General features: G+C 45.8%; 1 protein-coding gene across 8 annotated transcripts; it reads left to right on the forward strand.

Annotated features, from left to right (window-relative positions):
- Positions 1-10367: 10367 nt before the first annotated feature.
- LOC118471904 (translation initiation factor IF-2) lies at positions 10368-15528 on the forward strand. Of its 8 annotated transcripts, none has more exons than XM_035965178.1 (8): positions 10368-11634; positions 11775-12199; positions 12279-12353; positions 12461-12570; positions 12657-13064; positions 13266-13431; positions 13629-13984; positions 14092-15528. In XM_035965178.1, the coding sequence occupies exon 1, from the start codon at positions 10697-10699 to the stop codon at positions 11243-11245; it is 549 nt and encodes a 182-aa protein (XP_035821071.1). In that variant the 5' UTR covers positions 10368-10696; the 3' UTR covers positions 11246-11634; positions 11775-12199; positions 12279-12353; positions 12461-12570; positions 12657-13064; positions 13266-13431; positions 13629-13984; positions 14092-15528. The 8 variants fall into 8 exon arrangements, with proteins under 8 accessions (XP_035821071.1, XP_035821069.1, XP_035821075.1 ...); XM_035965181.1 differs by having other exon boundaries at positions 10397-11294; positions 11392-11634; positions 13629-15528; XM_035965176.1 differs by having other exon boundaries at positions 13629-15528.

Below are 15528 nucleotides of genomic sequence, written 5' to 3' on the forward strand. Positions count from 1 at the left end.
CAATATGGGATATAACTGTCTGTTCACAAATATAGATGTGTCTGTCTTTAGAAGAAGTGATGGTTCACTAGCTTTTAAGGGTGTATTAGACGGCAAACTTTATTTAGTTGATTTTGCAAAAGAAGAGGCCGGTCTAGATGCATGCTTAATGGCTAAGACTTGCATGGGCTGGCTGTGGCATCGCCGCTTAGCACATGTGGGGATGAAGAACCTCCACAAGCTTCTAAAGGGAGAACATGTGATAGGTCTAACCAATGTTCATTTCGAAAAAGATAGACCTTGTGCAGCTTGTCAAGCAGGGAAACAGGTGGGAGGAGCGCATCACAGCAAGAATGTGATGACCACTTCAAGACCCCTGGAGCTGCTGCATATGGATCTCTTCGGACCCGTCGCCTATCTAAGCATAGGGGGAAGTAAGTATGGTCTAGTTATTGTTGATGACTTTTCCCGCTTCACTTGGGTGTTCTTTTTGCAGGATAAGTCTGAAACCCAAGGGACCCTCAAGCGCTTCCTCAGGAGGGCTCAAAATGAGTTTGAGCTCAAAGTGAAAAAGATAAGAAGCGACAACGGGTCCGAGTTCAAGAACCTTCAAGTGGAGGAGTTCCTTGAAGAGGAAGGGATCAAGCACGAGTTCTCCGCTCCCTACACACCACAGCAAAATGGTGTGGTAGAGAGGAAGAACAGGACGCTCATCGACATGGCGAGGACGATGCTAGGAGAGTTCAAGACCCCCGAGTGCTTTTGGACGGAAGCCGTGAACACGGCATGCCACGCCATCAACAGGGTCTACCTTCATCGCCTCCTCAAGAAGACGTCGTATGAGCTACTAACCGGTAACAAACCCAATGTATCGTACTTTCGTGTATTTGGGAGTAAATGCTACATTCTAGTGAAGAAGGGTAGAAATTCTAAGTTTGCTCCCAAAGCTGTAGAAGGGTTTTTGTTAGGTTATGACTCAAATACAAAGGCGTATAGAGTCTTCAACAAATCATCGGGTTTGGTTGAAGTCTCTAGCGACGTTGTATTTGATGAGACTAATGGCTCTCCAAGAGAGCAAGTTGTTGATTGTGATGATGTAGATGAAGAAGATGTTCCGACGGCCGCTATACGGACCATGGCGATTGGAGAAGTACGGCCACAGGAACAAGATGAACGAAATCAACCTTCTTCCTCAACTATGGTGCATCCCCCAACCGAAGATGACGAACAGGTACCTCAAGTGGAGGCGCTCGATCAAGGGGGAGCACAAGATAATCATGTGATGGAGGAAGAAGTGCAACCGGCACCTCCAACCCAAGTTCGAGCGATGATTCAAAGGGATCATCCCGTCGACCAAATTCTGGGTGACATTAGCAAGGGAGTAACTACTCGATCTCGATTAGTTAATTTTTGTGAGCATTACTCTTTTGTCTCTTCTATTGAGCCTTTCAGGGTAGAGGAGGCCTTGCTAGATCCGGACTGGGTGGTGGCCATGCAAGAGGAGTTAAACAACTTCAAGCGCAATGAAGTTTGGACACTGGTGCCTCGTCCGAAGCAAAATGTTGTGGGAACCAAGTGGGTGTTCCGCAACAAACAGGACGAGCACGGGGTGGTGACGAGGAACAAGGCTCGACTTGTGGCAAAAGGTTATGCCCAAGTCGCAGGTTTGGATTTCGAGGAGACTTTTGCTCCTGTGGCTAGGCTAGAATCAATTCGTATCTTGCTAGCATATGCCGCTCACCATTCTTTCAGGTTGTTTCAAATGGATGTGAAGAGCGCCTTCCTCAACGGGCCAATCAAGGAGGAGGTGTACGTGGAGCAACCCCCTGGCTTCGAGGATGAACGGTACCCCGACCATGTGTGTAAGCTCTCTAAGGCGCTCTATGGACTTAAGCAAGCCCCAAGAGCATGGTATGAATGCCTTAGAGATTTCTTAATTGCTAATGCTTTCAAGGTTGGGAAAGCCGATCCAACTCTTTTTACTAAGACTTGTAATGGTGATTTGTTTGTGTGCCAAATTTATGTCGATGACATAATATTTGGTTCTACTAACCAAAAGTCTTGTGAAGAGTTTAGCAGGGTGATGACGCAGAAATTCGAGATGTCGATGATGGGCGAGTTGAACTACTTCCTTGGGTTCCAAGTGAAGCAACTCAAGGACGGCACCTTCATCTCCCAAACGAAGTACACGCAAGATCTGCTAAAGCGGTTTGGGATGAAGGACGCCAAGCCCGCAAAGACTCCGATGGGGACCGACGGACACACCGACCTCAACAAAGGAGGTAAGTCCGTTGATCAAAAAGCATACCGGTCAATGATAGGTTCTTTGCTTTACTTATGTGCTAGTAGACCGGATATTATGCTTAGCGTATGCATGTGTGCTAGATTTCAATCCGATCCTAAGGAGTGTCACTTAGTGGCGGTGAAGCGAATTCTTAGATATTTGGTTGCTACGCCTTGCTTCGGACTCTGGTATCCAAAGGGGTCTACCTTTGACTTAGTTGGATACTCAGACTCCGACTATGCTGGATGTAAGGTCGATAGGAAGAGTACATCGGGGACGTGCCAATTCTTAGGAAGGTCCCTGGTGTCATGGAACTCTAAGAAACAAACCTCCGTTGCCCTATCCACCGCTGAGGCCGAGTATGTTGCCGCAGGACAGTGTTGCGCGCAACTACTTTGGATGAGGCAAACCCTCAGGGACTTTGGCTACAATCTGAGCAAAGTCCCACTCCTATGTGACAATGAGAGTGCTATCCGCATGGCGGAGAATCCTGTTGAGCACAGCCGCACAAAGCACATAGACATCCGGCATCACTTTTTGAGAGACCACCAGCAAAAGGGAGATATCGAAGTGTTTCATGTTAGCACCGAGAACCAGCTAGCCGATATCTTTACCAAGCCTCTAGATGAGAAGACCTTTTGCAGGCTGCGTAGTGAGCTAAATGTCTTAGATTCGCGGAACTTGGATTGAATTGTAGCATACATGTGTTTATGCCTCTGATCATGTTCATTCTGCATTTTGCTGTTTATTGTGGTGCTCAAGTTGTACAAACACTCCCTGGACCTCACAAGTCCGTTGCAAAGTGATGCACAGTTGTAGGGGGAGATGTGTTACAACTTGACCTTTTGAGACTAACCATATGCTTGAGTTTGTTTGACTTAGTCTCGAAGGAGAATTGAAAGGGAAAAGGTGGACTTGGACCATGAAAGACTTCCACTGCACTCCGATGAGAGGGTAACTAATTCCAAGTTCATCTCATGAACTCTTATTGCCATTTGATCTTAATTGAAGATTTTTGTGAGGCAATGGGGTTAAAAGGGCCAAGATTGATCCCGTTTTGGTGCTTGATGCCAAAGGGGGAGAAAATAAAGGCCAAAGTGATAAATGGATCAGCTACCACTTGAGAGATTTTGAAAATAGTAGAATAGAGTTTTTGTTTTGTCAAAAGCTTTTATTGTCTCTTATTGTCTCTATTGTCAAAAGTTGGCCTTGTGGAGAGAAGTGTTGATTATGGGAAATAGGGGGAGTTTTTTGAACTCTTTGATCAATCTCTTTTGGAATGACTCTCTTTATGTCTCAACATGTGTGTTTGACTTAGAAATAGAGATTTGAGTTTGATTTGCAAAAACAAACCAAGTGGTGGCAAAGGATGATCCATATATGCCAAAGTTGAATCAAAACCAATTTGAGTTTTTATTTGAAGTGATTTTGCACTTGTTCTAGTTGCTTTATGTTGTGTTGGCATAAATCACCAAAAAGGGGGAGATTGAAAGGGAAATGTGCCCTTGGGCCATTTCTAAGTATTTTGGTGATTGAGTGCAAACACAAGGGCCTAAATGTGAAAATATGCTCATGGATGAACAAAGTGTAAATCACAAGTAAAGGTATGTTTCTAAGCCTTAGTACATTAGTTTTGTGTACTAATATATTTGTCTAAGTGTTAGAAACAGATAGAAGAAGAGAAGAGAAGACTTGGCTGTGAACAGCCAAGGGGCTGCTTCGGTCTGGGGCACCGGACTGTCCGGTGGTGCACCGGACAGTGTCCGGTGGTGCACCGGACAGTGTCCGGTGCGCCAGGCTGCCTCGGCCGAAGAGGCCGCTCTCGGGTTTTTCTCCGGCGACTTCGGCTAAAATTCACCGGACTGTCCGGTGTGCACCGGACTGTCCGGTGAGCCAACGGTCGGCCGGGCCAACGGTCGGCCGCGCGATCGGCGCGCGACACGTGGCCGAGCCAACGGTCGGAAGGAAGCACCGGACTGTCCGGTGTGCACCGGACTGTCCGGTGCGCCAGATCTGCAACGGTCGGTAACGGTCGGCTTCGCCATTTAAGGAAACAAATCGGGCACCGGACAGTGTCCGGTGTGCACCGGACTGTCCGGTGCGCCACGAGACAGAAGGCAAAGATGGCCTTCCAGATTTGTTCCCAACGGCTCCTAGCTGCCTTGGGGATATAAAAGGGACCCCTTGGCGCATGGAGGAGTACACCAAGCATTCCTTGAGCACTCTTGATCACTCACACATCAATCTCGCGCACTTGTTCGACATTCTAGTGATTTGAGCTCCGTTCTAGTGTGCTAGTCTTTTGAGCTCAAGTCTGGGTCTTGTGTGTGCGTATTCGCTGTGATCTTTGTGTCGTGTGTGAGTTGCTAATCCCTCCCTTGCTCTGTGATTCTCTGTGAACATCTTTTGTAAGGGCGAGAGGCTCCAAGTTGTGGAGATTCCTCGCAAACGGGATTGAGAAAAGAAAAGCAAGAACACCGTGGTATTCAAGTTGATCATTGGATCACTTGAGAGGAGTTGAGTGCAACTCTCGTCCGTTGGGACGCCACAACGTGGAGTAGGCAAGTTTTGTACTTGACCAAACCACGGGATAACCACTGTGTCATCTCTGTGATTGGATTCTTGTGGTTATTGTGTTTTGACTCCTCTCTAGCCACTTGGCGTAAACTGTGCTAACACCTAATCAAGTTTTGTGGCTATAAGTTTAAGTTTTTACAGGATCACCTATTCACCCCCCCCTCTAGGTGCTCTCACAAACCGCCCACCTCCATGAGTCGTTGTTTTAGACTTCACAACTTATGTATACTACTTATGTTTCTGTTTGATACTTATGTGAGATCTTGCGACGTTTGAGACTTATGTTTGTGTTGAACACTTATGTTTGTGATGGATATTTATGTTTGTGGTCACGGTTTTATGTTTGTGTTGGCTATTTATGTCTGTGATGATATCTGTGATGTATATATGTGATATCTTCTGTTTGTGTGGATGGAAAACAAAAAACAAATAAAAAAGGTACATACTGGTCACTTTGCCGAGTGTAACACTCGGCAAAGAGGCTCTTTGCCGAGTGTCTGGGTCATAACACTCGGCAAAGAGCACAGACCTGGGCACCGGCTTAGGCTCTTTGCCGAGTGTTATGTCGCTGCCACTCGGCAAAGAGGTCGGCTTTGCCGAGTGCCAGTTGGGACACTCGGCAAAGAGCCTGACATGGGGACCCTCCCTGGCGGGCTCTTTGCCGAGTGTCCCAAGTGGCACTCGGCAAAGACGGCGGCTTTGCCGAGTACTGCCAAGAGGACACTCGGCAAAGATATCTTCGTTGCCGAGTGTCACCGTTGACACTCGGCAAAGCCGCCGTCTCCGTCAACCGGCGCCGTAACGGTCGCTTTTCTTTGCCGAGTGCACCACGACACTCGGCAAAGATCTTTGCCGAGTGCCCGAAGAAAAGTACTCGGCAAAGAAGTCTTTGCCGATGTACTGTTTGCCGAGCCTTCTTTGCCGAGTGTTACACTCGGCAAAGCCTTTGCCGAGTATTTTTAAGGCTTCGTCGAGTGCTTCCGGCACTCGGCGAAGAGGTTGATTCCGGTAGTGCATCACTTTGTCTTGGTTGCTACAAGAGATCGATTAAAGGTACTCAAGGATATAGAGCTATATATAGAAGGACAATTAAGGTTCGGGTTGCTAGAGCATACAATAAGAAAGTTAAAAACAAGTCGTTTGAAGTCGATCTAGTCTGAAAAACTATACTACCAATTGGATCAAACAGAAAGAAACAAGTTTGGTAAGCGGCCACCAAGTTACGAATGAAGTCTCAGCTGGCCCCGCACGGATACATTGAGTTGTACAAATAACGTACGTGCAACAATCACACGTACTACCTACCAGTGACCCCGGTCGACACGTCGGGGCGGCGGCGGACCAAGACTGGTAAAACTTGGGACTAGCATGCATGATGGTATGAACATGGAATGCAGACCACAGATTCCATGGCTATAGCTTGGCATGCGAGGCTTCTGCGAGCTCACCATCTTCTCGGACCTTTGGTAAAAATGAGTCCGTCGCCATCAGCAAGCTGGCCGCGCGTGCTCTCACTGGCCGGCATCATTCTCCGTCTAACCCTGGGGCTCTGGGATAGAAAGCGAGCCGGTCGTCGGCGGGCAGCTGCAAAGAGCCGAAGAAACGTCGTCCTCGTCATAGTCAGTCGCCGCAGCTTGCCCGTGCGTAGAACGTCCGCGCCTCTGAGTCTGAGATGTGGTCCTGCGTCATTTTTTAAAAAAGTTCTAACGTTGAGTTTGAACTCACGTTCTGACGAAAGAAGTGCGAGAGACACTAGACGGAGTTCTCTAACCAATAGAACATCATGATCAGGAGACAGAAGTTTATAATATTGAATACAAATTATACATATGTATATATAGTTTTTTATACAACAACAACAACAACAACAAAGCCTTTTTTGTCCCAAGCACGTTGGGGTAGGCTAGAGATGAAACCCCGTATGAAAACCTCAGAGCTCAACCCCCAAAGAACAGAAAAGGGAAACAAAGGCAAAGGAGAACCGAAAACAACGAAACGGGGAAACACATAAAAGAGATAAAACCCACAAGGACCAGCAAGATCTAAAATGGACACAAGAAAAGGTCAAACGATTAAGGAGGAAAAGCGAAACTATCAATCAGGGTTCTGGCACGTGAATTGCACACTTCCACCCCTTCCTATCTGCGGCGAGCTCTTTGTCAATATTCCACTCCTTCAGGTCTCTCTTCACAGCCTCTGTCCACGTCAAAGTTGGTCGACCTCTAAAAAAAATAATTGTGTCGGGTCAGACCAGCACTACGGGCCGAGGCTACAGCCCAAACACCGCACGACGCTCGTGCCGGCTTGGCCCAGACACTATTAAATAGGACGTGCCTCGGACCGACTCGCCAGACATGCCCCATTTGACCATCTATACATTCACACGATAATGATAGTCCTCGCATTAGTTGTCACCACCTCGTTCGCCATTCTACTTATTTTCTCTCTCCCCCCTCATGCCTCCACCTCCGCGCCACCCTATTCTCGGAGGAGGGCGTAGGAGCATGCGCCTCCTTCCCCTTCGTCTTGCACCAGCCCCGACATCGACTCGTGCAGTGGCTATTGCACGTCCACGAGAAAGTTCTACATCATGCGCGCATCATCGTTTTCGCCGTCGTCGGACGTCCCGTTCATCTTCCCAGCCTTCGCCCTGTTCTTTTCTCCCCAACCTGCTGCTATAGGTGTACATTCGGGCTGCCCGGTCCGGCCCGGCCCAAGCTCGAAAAGGCCCGTATTATTTGAATTTTAGGGCCGGCCTGGTCCGTTTGAATTTCGGGCCGTGCCGGGCCGGCCTGGCCCATTTGAATTTCGGGCCGTGCCGGGCCGGCCCATGGGCCTAGCCCTCGGCCCACAGCCCGGTCCGTAATTGCTTAAACGTGCCGGGCTCATTTCAGGCGACCCGAAATTATAAAAACCCAAAATTCACATTAGGGCCCGAAATTCACATCAGGGCCGAAATTCACATCAGAGCCCGAAATTCAAAATAAACTTAATAAAACAAATAAAAGATAAGACAAATAAATTTGACCAAAAGTAAACTTAATATTTGTATTAAGTTACTAGAGCTATGCAATGACTACCTCGTTTACAAATCATTTTGTTACAAAGAAAAAGAGTATAATCAGCTCTAAATAAAGTTCGTAAGTCCAGTTTATTATCTAATGTTCATAACAAAAATAAAATTACATCACATACTATAATTCAAAGCTACAAAAAACATCTAACTAACATTATCTATAGCTTTGTGTTCTTTATCAAGTACATGAAAGTGTGGAATGAAGTATGATTTTAATAAATATATGGGCCTTTTCGTGCCTGCCTTAAACGGGCCGTGCTCGTGCTTGCCTTAAACGGGCCGTGACCTCGGCCTAAACCCGGCCCGACACTAAAATATTTCGTGTCGTGACGTGCCTGGGCTGTGCTTTTTTTATGCTTCGGGCCGGTCCATCAGGCCCGGCCCAAATGTACACCTATACCTGCTGCCCCCGCCCACGGTCGTCGACGCGGGTACGACGCGAGTCGGTCATGCTCCTGAGCTTTTTCCGTGCGTGCCATCAAGGAGAACATGATGACGCTTGCCACGCTTAGGTTATCTTGGCGATGAGGAGTCCAGGTCTGAGATACTGGACAATCAAGGCCCGTAGCGTGGCAGTAGTCAGCATATGCTACGGAGTTGGTGGTGGTGTTGTGTCGCTTCGGCAAGTCCAGGGCTAGGAAGACACTTGCATTCTCTCGCCCTTCTCAGATTGACGCCTGGTGCGGGTACCTCTCGGTTTGGAGCTGCTTCGGCTGAGTTTCTTTCTCCACTTGCGTGCTCTCTCCCTATATATTTAGCGGTATATTACCTATGTCGCCTCTAAATGCACAGGTCTTCGTCGTGTCTTTCTCCGGCAACGAATATGTATGTCCGCCTCTTCCATTCCTCCCCTGCTCTACGAAACTTTGGAAGTGGGAGAGTCGAGGGATGGAGGTCTCTGATTTGCTGCATATGTTACCCATGCGTTCATAAAAATATTATGCGTAGAACGGAGACAATCAATAAAAAATCTTGAGATATTTTTAATAGATAATTTATATAGGTATTATTGTGCGCCATCGTAACACGTACGGGTAACCGACTAGTCTATGTATGTGTTTCTGTCGACGCTTCTTAATCTGTATTGACTTGGTCACGGAACTTCCGCTTTTGGTCAGGCTGGGCTGTGGGCTCCCTTCCGCGGAGGAGTTGCGGTGGATTTGGGCCGACGACATGCCTGTTTGTTATTTTGTTGAAAATAAAAGACGCCCATATAATATATGACTTTTACATATTTTTTCATCAATCCATTCTCTTATATTTTAAAAATTAATTGTCTGAATACAAAATACAGAAATATACTCATGTGATCCAATTAAACTGGTCATATATATTTTAATTGCATCAATTAAATTGGTGGAATTTCGTTTTTTTGCTGATTCAATGAGCAGATATTCTCTTTTATGCACTACGTACTATCATAAAGGATTCACAATTTTTTTCATATAATAGGTATGCCAATTGCGAATCTATAGTTTTGTAGCTTACTACCTTTTCATTAGGGGTCACCTTCATATATATTCGTATATATAAACACATGTTTGGAACTCTAAACATTGTGTCAATTATTTTGCCACTAAAATAGCCTCACACAAAAAGTCCATAAGTTGTAGATCTCATGAAATATCGTAATTTTTATATAAATTTTATATTCATACGGAGTCATATAAATAAGCTATATTTTTTTTTGGAAATTTGCTATGTGGGGTATATTTAATAAAAAGTCCTCTGTTTGGCCACTCGCTTGCATAAAACATCTCTAAAAGAAATATTTTTTTATCATATGACCTCATATGAATATTATTTATAAAAACTATATTCAGAACATGTGTTCTAATTCTAAGCTATGAGATGAGACACTTAAGAGACTTGTAGGGCTCAGAGAGAGGACACCCCTGAATATTAGTCTTTTCTATATCTATACAGTCCAAGATCGTAAGTTATATGACCCTAAAGACCGTAGTTGTCCAGAAGATAACTATTGTACTCATGTTTTCACTGTATTTTTTTTCTGTAGTTTATCACAGATGGTCTTTAACGAGGCAATAAGTGCAATGCATAGAGTGATACTATGCACTCTTTCTCTATTTTTTTGCCATCGAGTTTTTCAGAGTTTTAACGAAGCATGGGTTAGTTGCTCTATTTGTGCAAAGAAGAGTGTTAAAGAAACTCCACGTAGGATTATATCGGCTAATACCAAACATATTCCTGGTTTCTACCTTTCTATATAATAAACATATACTCTCTCCGTCCCATTTTTTGTGTCCACATTCATTAAAATGATAATGAATATAGACATGCATACAAACTTGATTCATATGTTATTTAATAAATATGTAATTAGTTTAGAACGAAATATATTTTGGGACAGAGGAATATCTCTTATAATGAAAAATAAGAGAAGAGATAATCTCTACTACTAATTATGTTAGTAGTGTAGGCGTCCAACCACCGCATGGCGCACGTTCTGCCGCGCCCGCATCCCGCGTACGCCCGCAGCCGCCCCAGTCGCGCATCCCGCAGCCGCGCCGCAACCCTCAGCCTCCCCACATACGCCCACAGCCGCCCCACGCGCGCATCCCGCAGCCGCGCGATCCGTCCGCTTCCTCCTCCCCGCGCCCGCAGCCCCCGCCGCCGATGGCAGCCGCCGCGCCCGCGCAAGGGAAGTTGCTTCCCAAATCCCGCAGACAAGATTTAATCCCGTGATTCTTCCCATCCATGGCAGCCGCATCCATGGCAGCCGTGCCCGCAAACCGCGCCTCCCCACGACTCCCCCTTCCATGGCGTCGCCCCCTTCCATCCATGGCAGTCACGCTCCCTCTGCGCCCTTCCATCCATGGCCGCGGCTCCCTCCGCGCCGCGATTCTTCCCATCCTCTCCTTCCGCGCGGTTTGCGGCTGCCAATCCTCTCCCTCTGCGTCGTGTTCTTCCCATCCTTTCCCTCCGCGCTGGATCTCGCCCCATGTCCACCAACGCCGGCGTCCGTGACGGCGCACCCGGGGCAGCGGTGGACGCAGCCTTTGCCACGCGTGTGCTCCAGGCCGAGGCCCTCCTCGGGTACCTCGCCACCAGCCCGTGTGCCGGGGGCGACAGGGTGGACCCCGCCGTCGCCGCGGCGCAGCTCGGGGCGCTCGGCCGGTGGAAGGGCTCGGCGAGGGGCCTTCCCGAGTACACGGTCGTCCACAACATCGATGGTGCCGTCGTCGCCGCCCCTGGGAGAGCCAAAGCCAAGCAGAGGAGGTCGCGGTCGACCGGATTTGGGAATCCTGCTCCTGCCAAACGGGATGAACGGAAGGAAGCAGAATCTTTCTGGGGTTGATTTGGCTTGAAGGAAGCGGGATCTTTCTGGACAATGGCTGTCTAGCTTCATCCATTCTGGTAACAAAGAAAAAAACAAGAAACATCTGGTATCTGAGTCCAGTAGAAAGTTGTGCAAAGAGAAGAGCAAAATATCTACACCAGACGTCTCTTTTAGGTACAGAGGGATGGAGTCTTGTAAGAAGGTAGCTGCAAGCTTGAAGTCGTGTGAGCCATGGGGGAACATGGCATTCTGGACAAACGCCGCTGGGCCAGGTTGGAAGTTGAGCTTTGTTGTTGAGCCATGGACTAAGGGCTTTAGCGCGTCGTGTGCGGCGCCATATTCTGCTGGAGCCACAGAGCATCAATTATCGCTCGATGAGAAGGTGGATAACTCCACCGTTGCATCTGGTTTTGATGGGTATGTACCATATTATTAATGCCTCTATTTTCTGTTTATATAAACAGACCATTAATAATTTTCAGGTAAAGTTATCTATCATGTTGTCAATAATTTCTGTTTATATAAACAGACCATTAATGCATCTGATTCTGATGCAGGTAAAGTTATCTATCAGCTAGATTCATGGCAGGAAAGGTTTTTTCTATTGTCGGTATCCAGCACCTAAGTAGGCCTAGGATTTTTTCTTCTATCTTTAATTAGCAATTGCCTTTTTCAGCAACCGTTCTTATGAATTTCTTTTATTGACAACATGAATTAGTCTATTTTAGTTCATCTCTTTCTTGTCACAAATTTAAATGAATATAATTGTTTCTGTGAAGCCCAAAGGTTCCAAGTCACCATGAAAAAATTGAAATGACGAGATCTATTAATCTAATTGTTGCACCTTGGAAAGTCTGAACCATCAGAGTTTAATTGTATCACCCATTTACACAAGTTCCTACCATCAGAGTTCAACTGTATCACCCATCCATAAGCAATTCCTTTTGTTGAAATTTATGAGAAGACATATGCCTCTGTTAAGGTAAACCTTATTCTTCAGTTACAAATACTTATTGTTAATGTGATGGTCTTAATTTTATGGTCGCTACCATGGCTTGCAGTCTCAGGAACTTTTTTGCTGGGAAGCCAATTCCTTACTGATCTAAGGGACAACATTTTTGTTTGCCTGATATAAGGTGATGAAGGTGGCTGGATAACACGATTATGAGTATTTTCTTATCGAGGTATGCTTTTCCTTTTTTTGATAATTGAATATATTTATGGATATTTGTTTGTGGAGCAGGCAAAGTGTGAAAGGGAAACGCGAAAAGAAACGTGTCCTGGTCCCAAGTCACCTGCCATACTGAACACGATTGATCGCAGAAAGAAACACGTTCTGGTCTAGACTGACAGGTTCCGCTGCTACTATTTTGTATATATAAACTAGCTTATATAAAGAGTACGCACTTCGTTCTCCCATTTATGAAAATTATTCACAGTTTTGGAGCTGGAGCCGGCCATGCGCTCGATCAGAGTTCCGCTGCAGCCACGACCTCTCTCCCGAACGCGCACGAGAAGACCAGGTGGAACATATGCAAGCAGGTTCTAGAGCAATAACCCCATGAATCCACATCGGGGGTCTGCATCTACACGGGCGTGTACTCCGCACCGCTCCCCTCCGGCCCCGACCGCCGTGTGCTCGTTGTAGCCGGGGTCGACCTCAACCACGACGACGATGCGGTCTCCTTGCCCTAGGCTCGACCTCCTCGCTGACCTCGCCCTGCTCCACCTCAACTCGCGATGAGGATTGTCGGCACGTTCACACCGCGCCGTTGCAGAACGTTGGAGCCTCTCAGAACTCTAGAAGCTGCCTACCACCACGCACCCTAAGATAGGGGCATATCTGTGTTAGTCGCCTGCACACATACTGAAATATGGGCATATCCACCATGTATTCTACTCTTAGTTATGTTAGATAAGGCTTTTACTCTATCATTTACTGATCTGGTCTGTTTTTAGCTCCATTAGCTTGTTCACAAGCTTATGTTAGAGAAGGCGTTATGGCTTTTCTCAAGATTATAACATTTCTGAATAACTGTTCTGCATAGGCATGGTACCATCTTCATCATGTAGCTGGGATGAGCTGGCACCATGAAAGAATTCAAGTGGTTAAATCATGCATCTGCAGAAATATTGTACTCTCAAATGGTGGGTTGCTGCGTCACGGGAGTTTGGGTGAAGGCCTGAAGGATGTGATGCAAAACGTCGATGCAGGTTCATGTCTTCTCCTAACATTATTCCTACTCTATTTGAATTTGAGGCACATATCATGAACTACTGCTAGGACATTCTTAGTGTGTCAAATATGTCATGTAAAGTGAAGTTCAGTGGTATGAATAATGCTTTGTTGTTTACTGAATGTTCATTGTTCAGTGATAGCAGCTTACACACCCCATGCTTTCTTTCTCTAGGTCTGGGATGTCCGCCTCATTATGGATCAAAATTCATGACGTTCTAAAGGTGTCGGATGAGTACCTATATACTCCCTCCCAGAAACAAGGCGCCTCATTACACTATTGGAAGCTGGACGACATGGATGACTCTGGCAAGATGCGGTGGGAGCACGACGACATGGATGACTCCGACCATGAGTTCGACAGGAAGCCTAGCAACAGTACGCAGTAGCAAGGTTGACCCAGAGGGGCAGTGGAGAGTAACCCAACACCCCCTCCTCCGACCGTCATAGCGCTTCTTTCCTCTGGCTTCATTTCTTACCTATGTATGGATGGTCTTCACCGCTGGTTACATCTAGCAAGTCCTCCCAGGGGTGATCTCAATTTTCTCCTGATTTGCTCTCTCCTTTGTTTTTTTATTGATTCATCTATGCACATTTAATGATCTATGGCGTGCCTTCAATGCAATTGGTGGAGGCAGTGACATGAAGGAGATTGTCATGCTGCCAAAGCACATCAAGGACAATGCAAACAAGGACAGAGGAAGACCGGACATGCCATTTCCAGGTGGTGACATTTCTATTCTCACGCGCCCACCCAACATTTTTGCTTTTACTAAATGACTATGTGCACGAATGCTTTGTGGATGTTGAGAGGGATTATCTGTGCTTGACAAAACAGTATCCCAGACTTGCAATTACTCCAGAATTTTCTAAGGTTGGGCATTTTGTACATTGAACTTTTGTTGCTGATCGATATTCAATGTGGCTTTTGGCATTCTCTGTCACTCTAGCTAGGTCCTTGGATGAGCCACACTATTGACATGGGTTTAGGTGAGTGACTCATCACGGTGCCTTTATATGGCTCGATCAATTCCTAATTTGCTATAGTCTGGTTGTCACTAGAATTTCCTCATTTGGCATGCAATAATTACAATTGATTTGCCTGGTACTCTGATTGAAATGGGAAAGTTGAGTGCTTACATATGTCGATCCACAATATTTCTTTATTGTCAAGGGCAGAGATAAAGTGAATTGTGTGGATTCACACCAACTGCACCTTCAGATCTCTTCTGGGTCGTTTCATTTCAAAAAATACTGGCCATATCCCCCTATATATCTGGTAAACATAGATTGAGGACTAGATAGACCAGGATAAACAAGGCGTGTTAATTGTTGACAAATATAATATAAGTAAAATCACAGTAATGACGAGTGAACAAACATGCCTTTGTTGCTTCATCTGTTTGAAACTAGAGATATCAACCTTTAAGTGCAGCTTAAGGTTTTTTGGGATGATTCTTTGTTTATCATCGCAGGATATAATGCACATGGGTTAGTTCATCTCTTTTTCTTTTGCACCCAAGTATGCCATTTTGGGGATTTCTCCACTATGTATGTTTAAATGAGCACATTATTTAGAAGCCTTTTATTATCATGTTGTTATGTTCTATGTTGTTTACTGCTTGCTTGGTGTAATCTCTAGACCCGTGGATCCAATTGCTTTTGCAAGGGAAAGAGATATGCCTTCTGATTCAGATAGGACCTTAAATGAAGACAAGCGTTTCATATCTTGTAGTATGCCACGGGAGCATCAAAAGATCTTTGAATTGGGATGAAGAAAACGTAGAATATAGTGTAATTTTATAGTATAAAATTTAGAGTCTATTGTCACCCATACATATAAGTGTCTTGTGAACGTTTATGGAACCAGGGAAGAAGACATTGTTCTGTATGGCCAGTCTGTTGGTAGCAGACCAACCCTTGATCTAGCTATTCGTTTCAATCGTGAAGAGATGTGGTATTAATCATAGATAAGGGATGTTTAGTTCCAGAGACTAAAGTTTAGTACGTGTCACATAGAATATTTGAATCTCATTGTACTATGGATTTATATATCATTGTGACATTTGTCGTTA

The sequence above is a fragment of the Zea mays genome, chromosome 2 (assembly GCF_902167145.1).
Source record: "Zea mays cultivar B73 chromosome 2, Zm-B73-REFERENCE-NAM-5.0, whole genome shotgun sequence".
In the NCBI taxonomy this organism is placed as follows: domain Eukaryota; kingdom Viridiplantae; phylum Streptophyta; class Magnoliopsida; order Poales; family Poaceae; genus Zea; species Zea mays.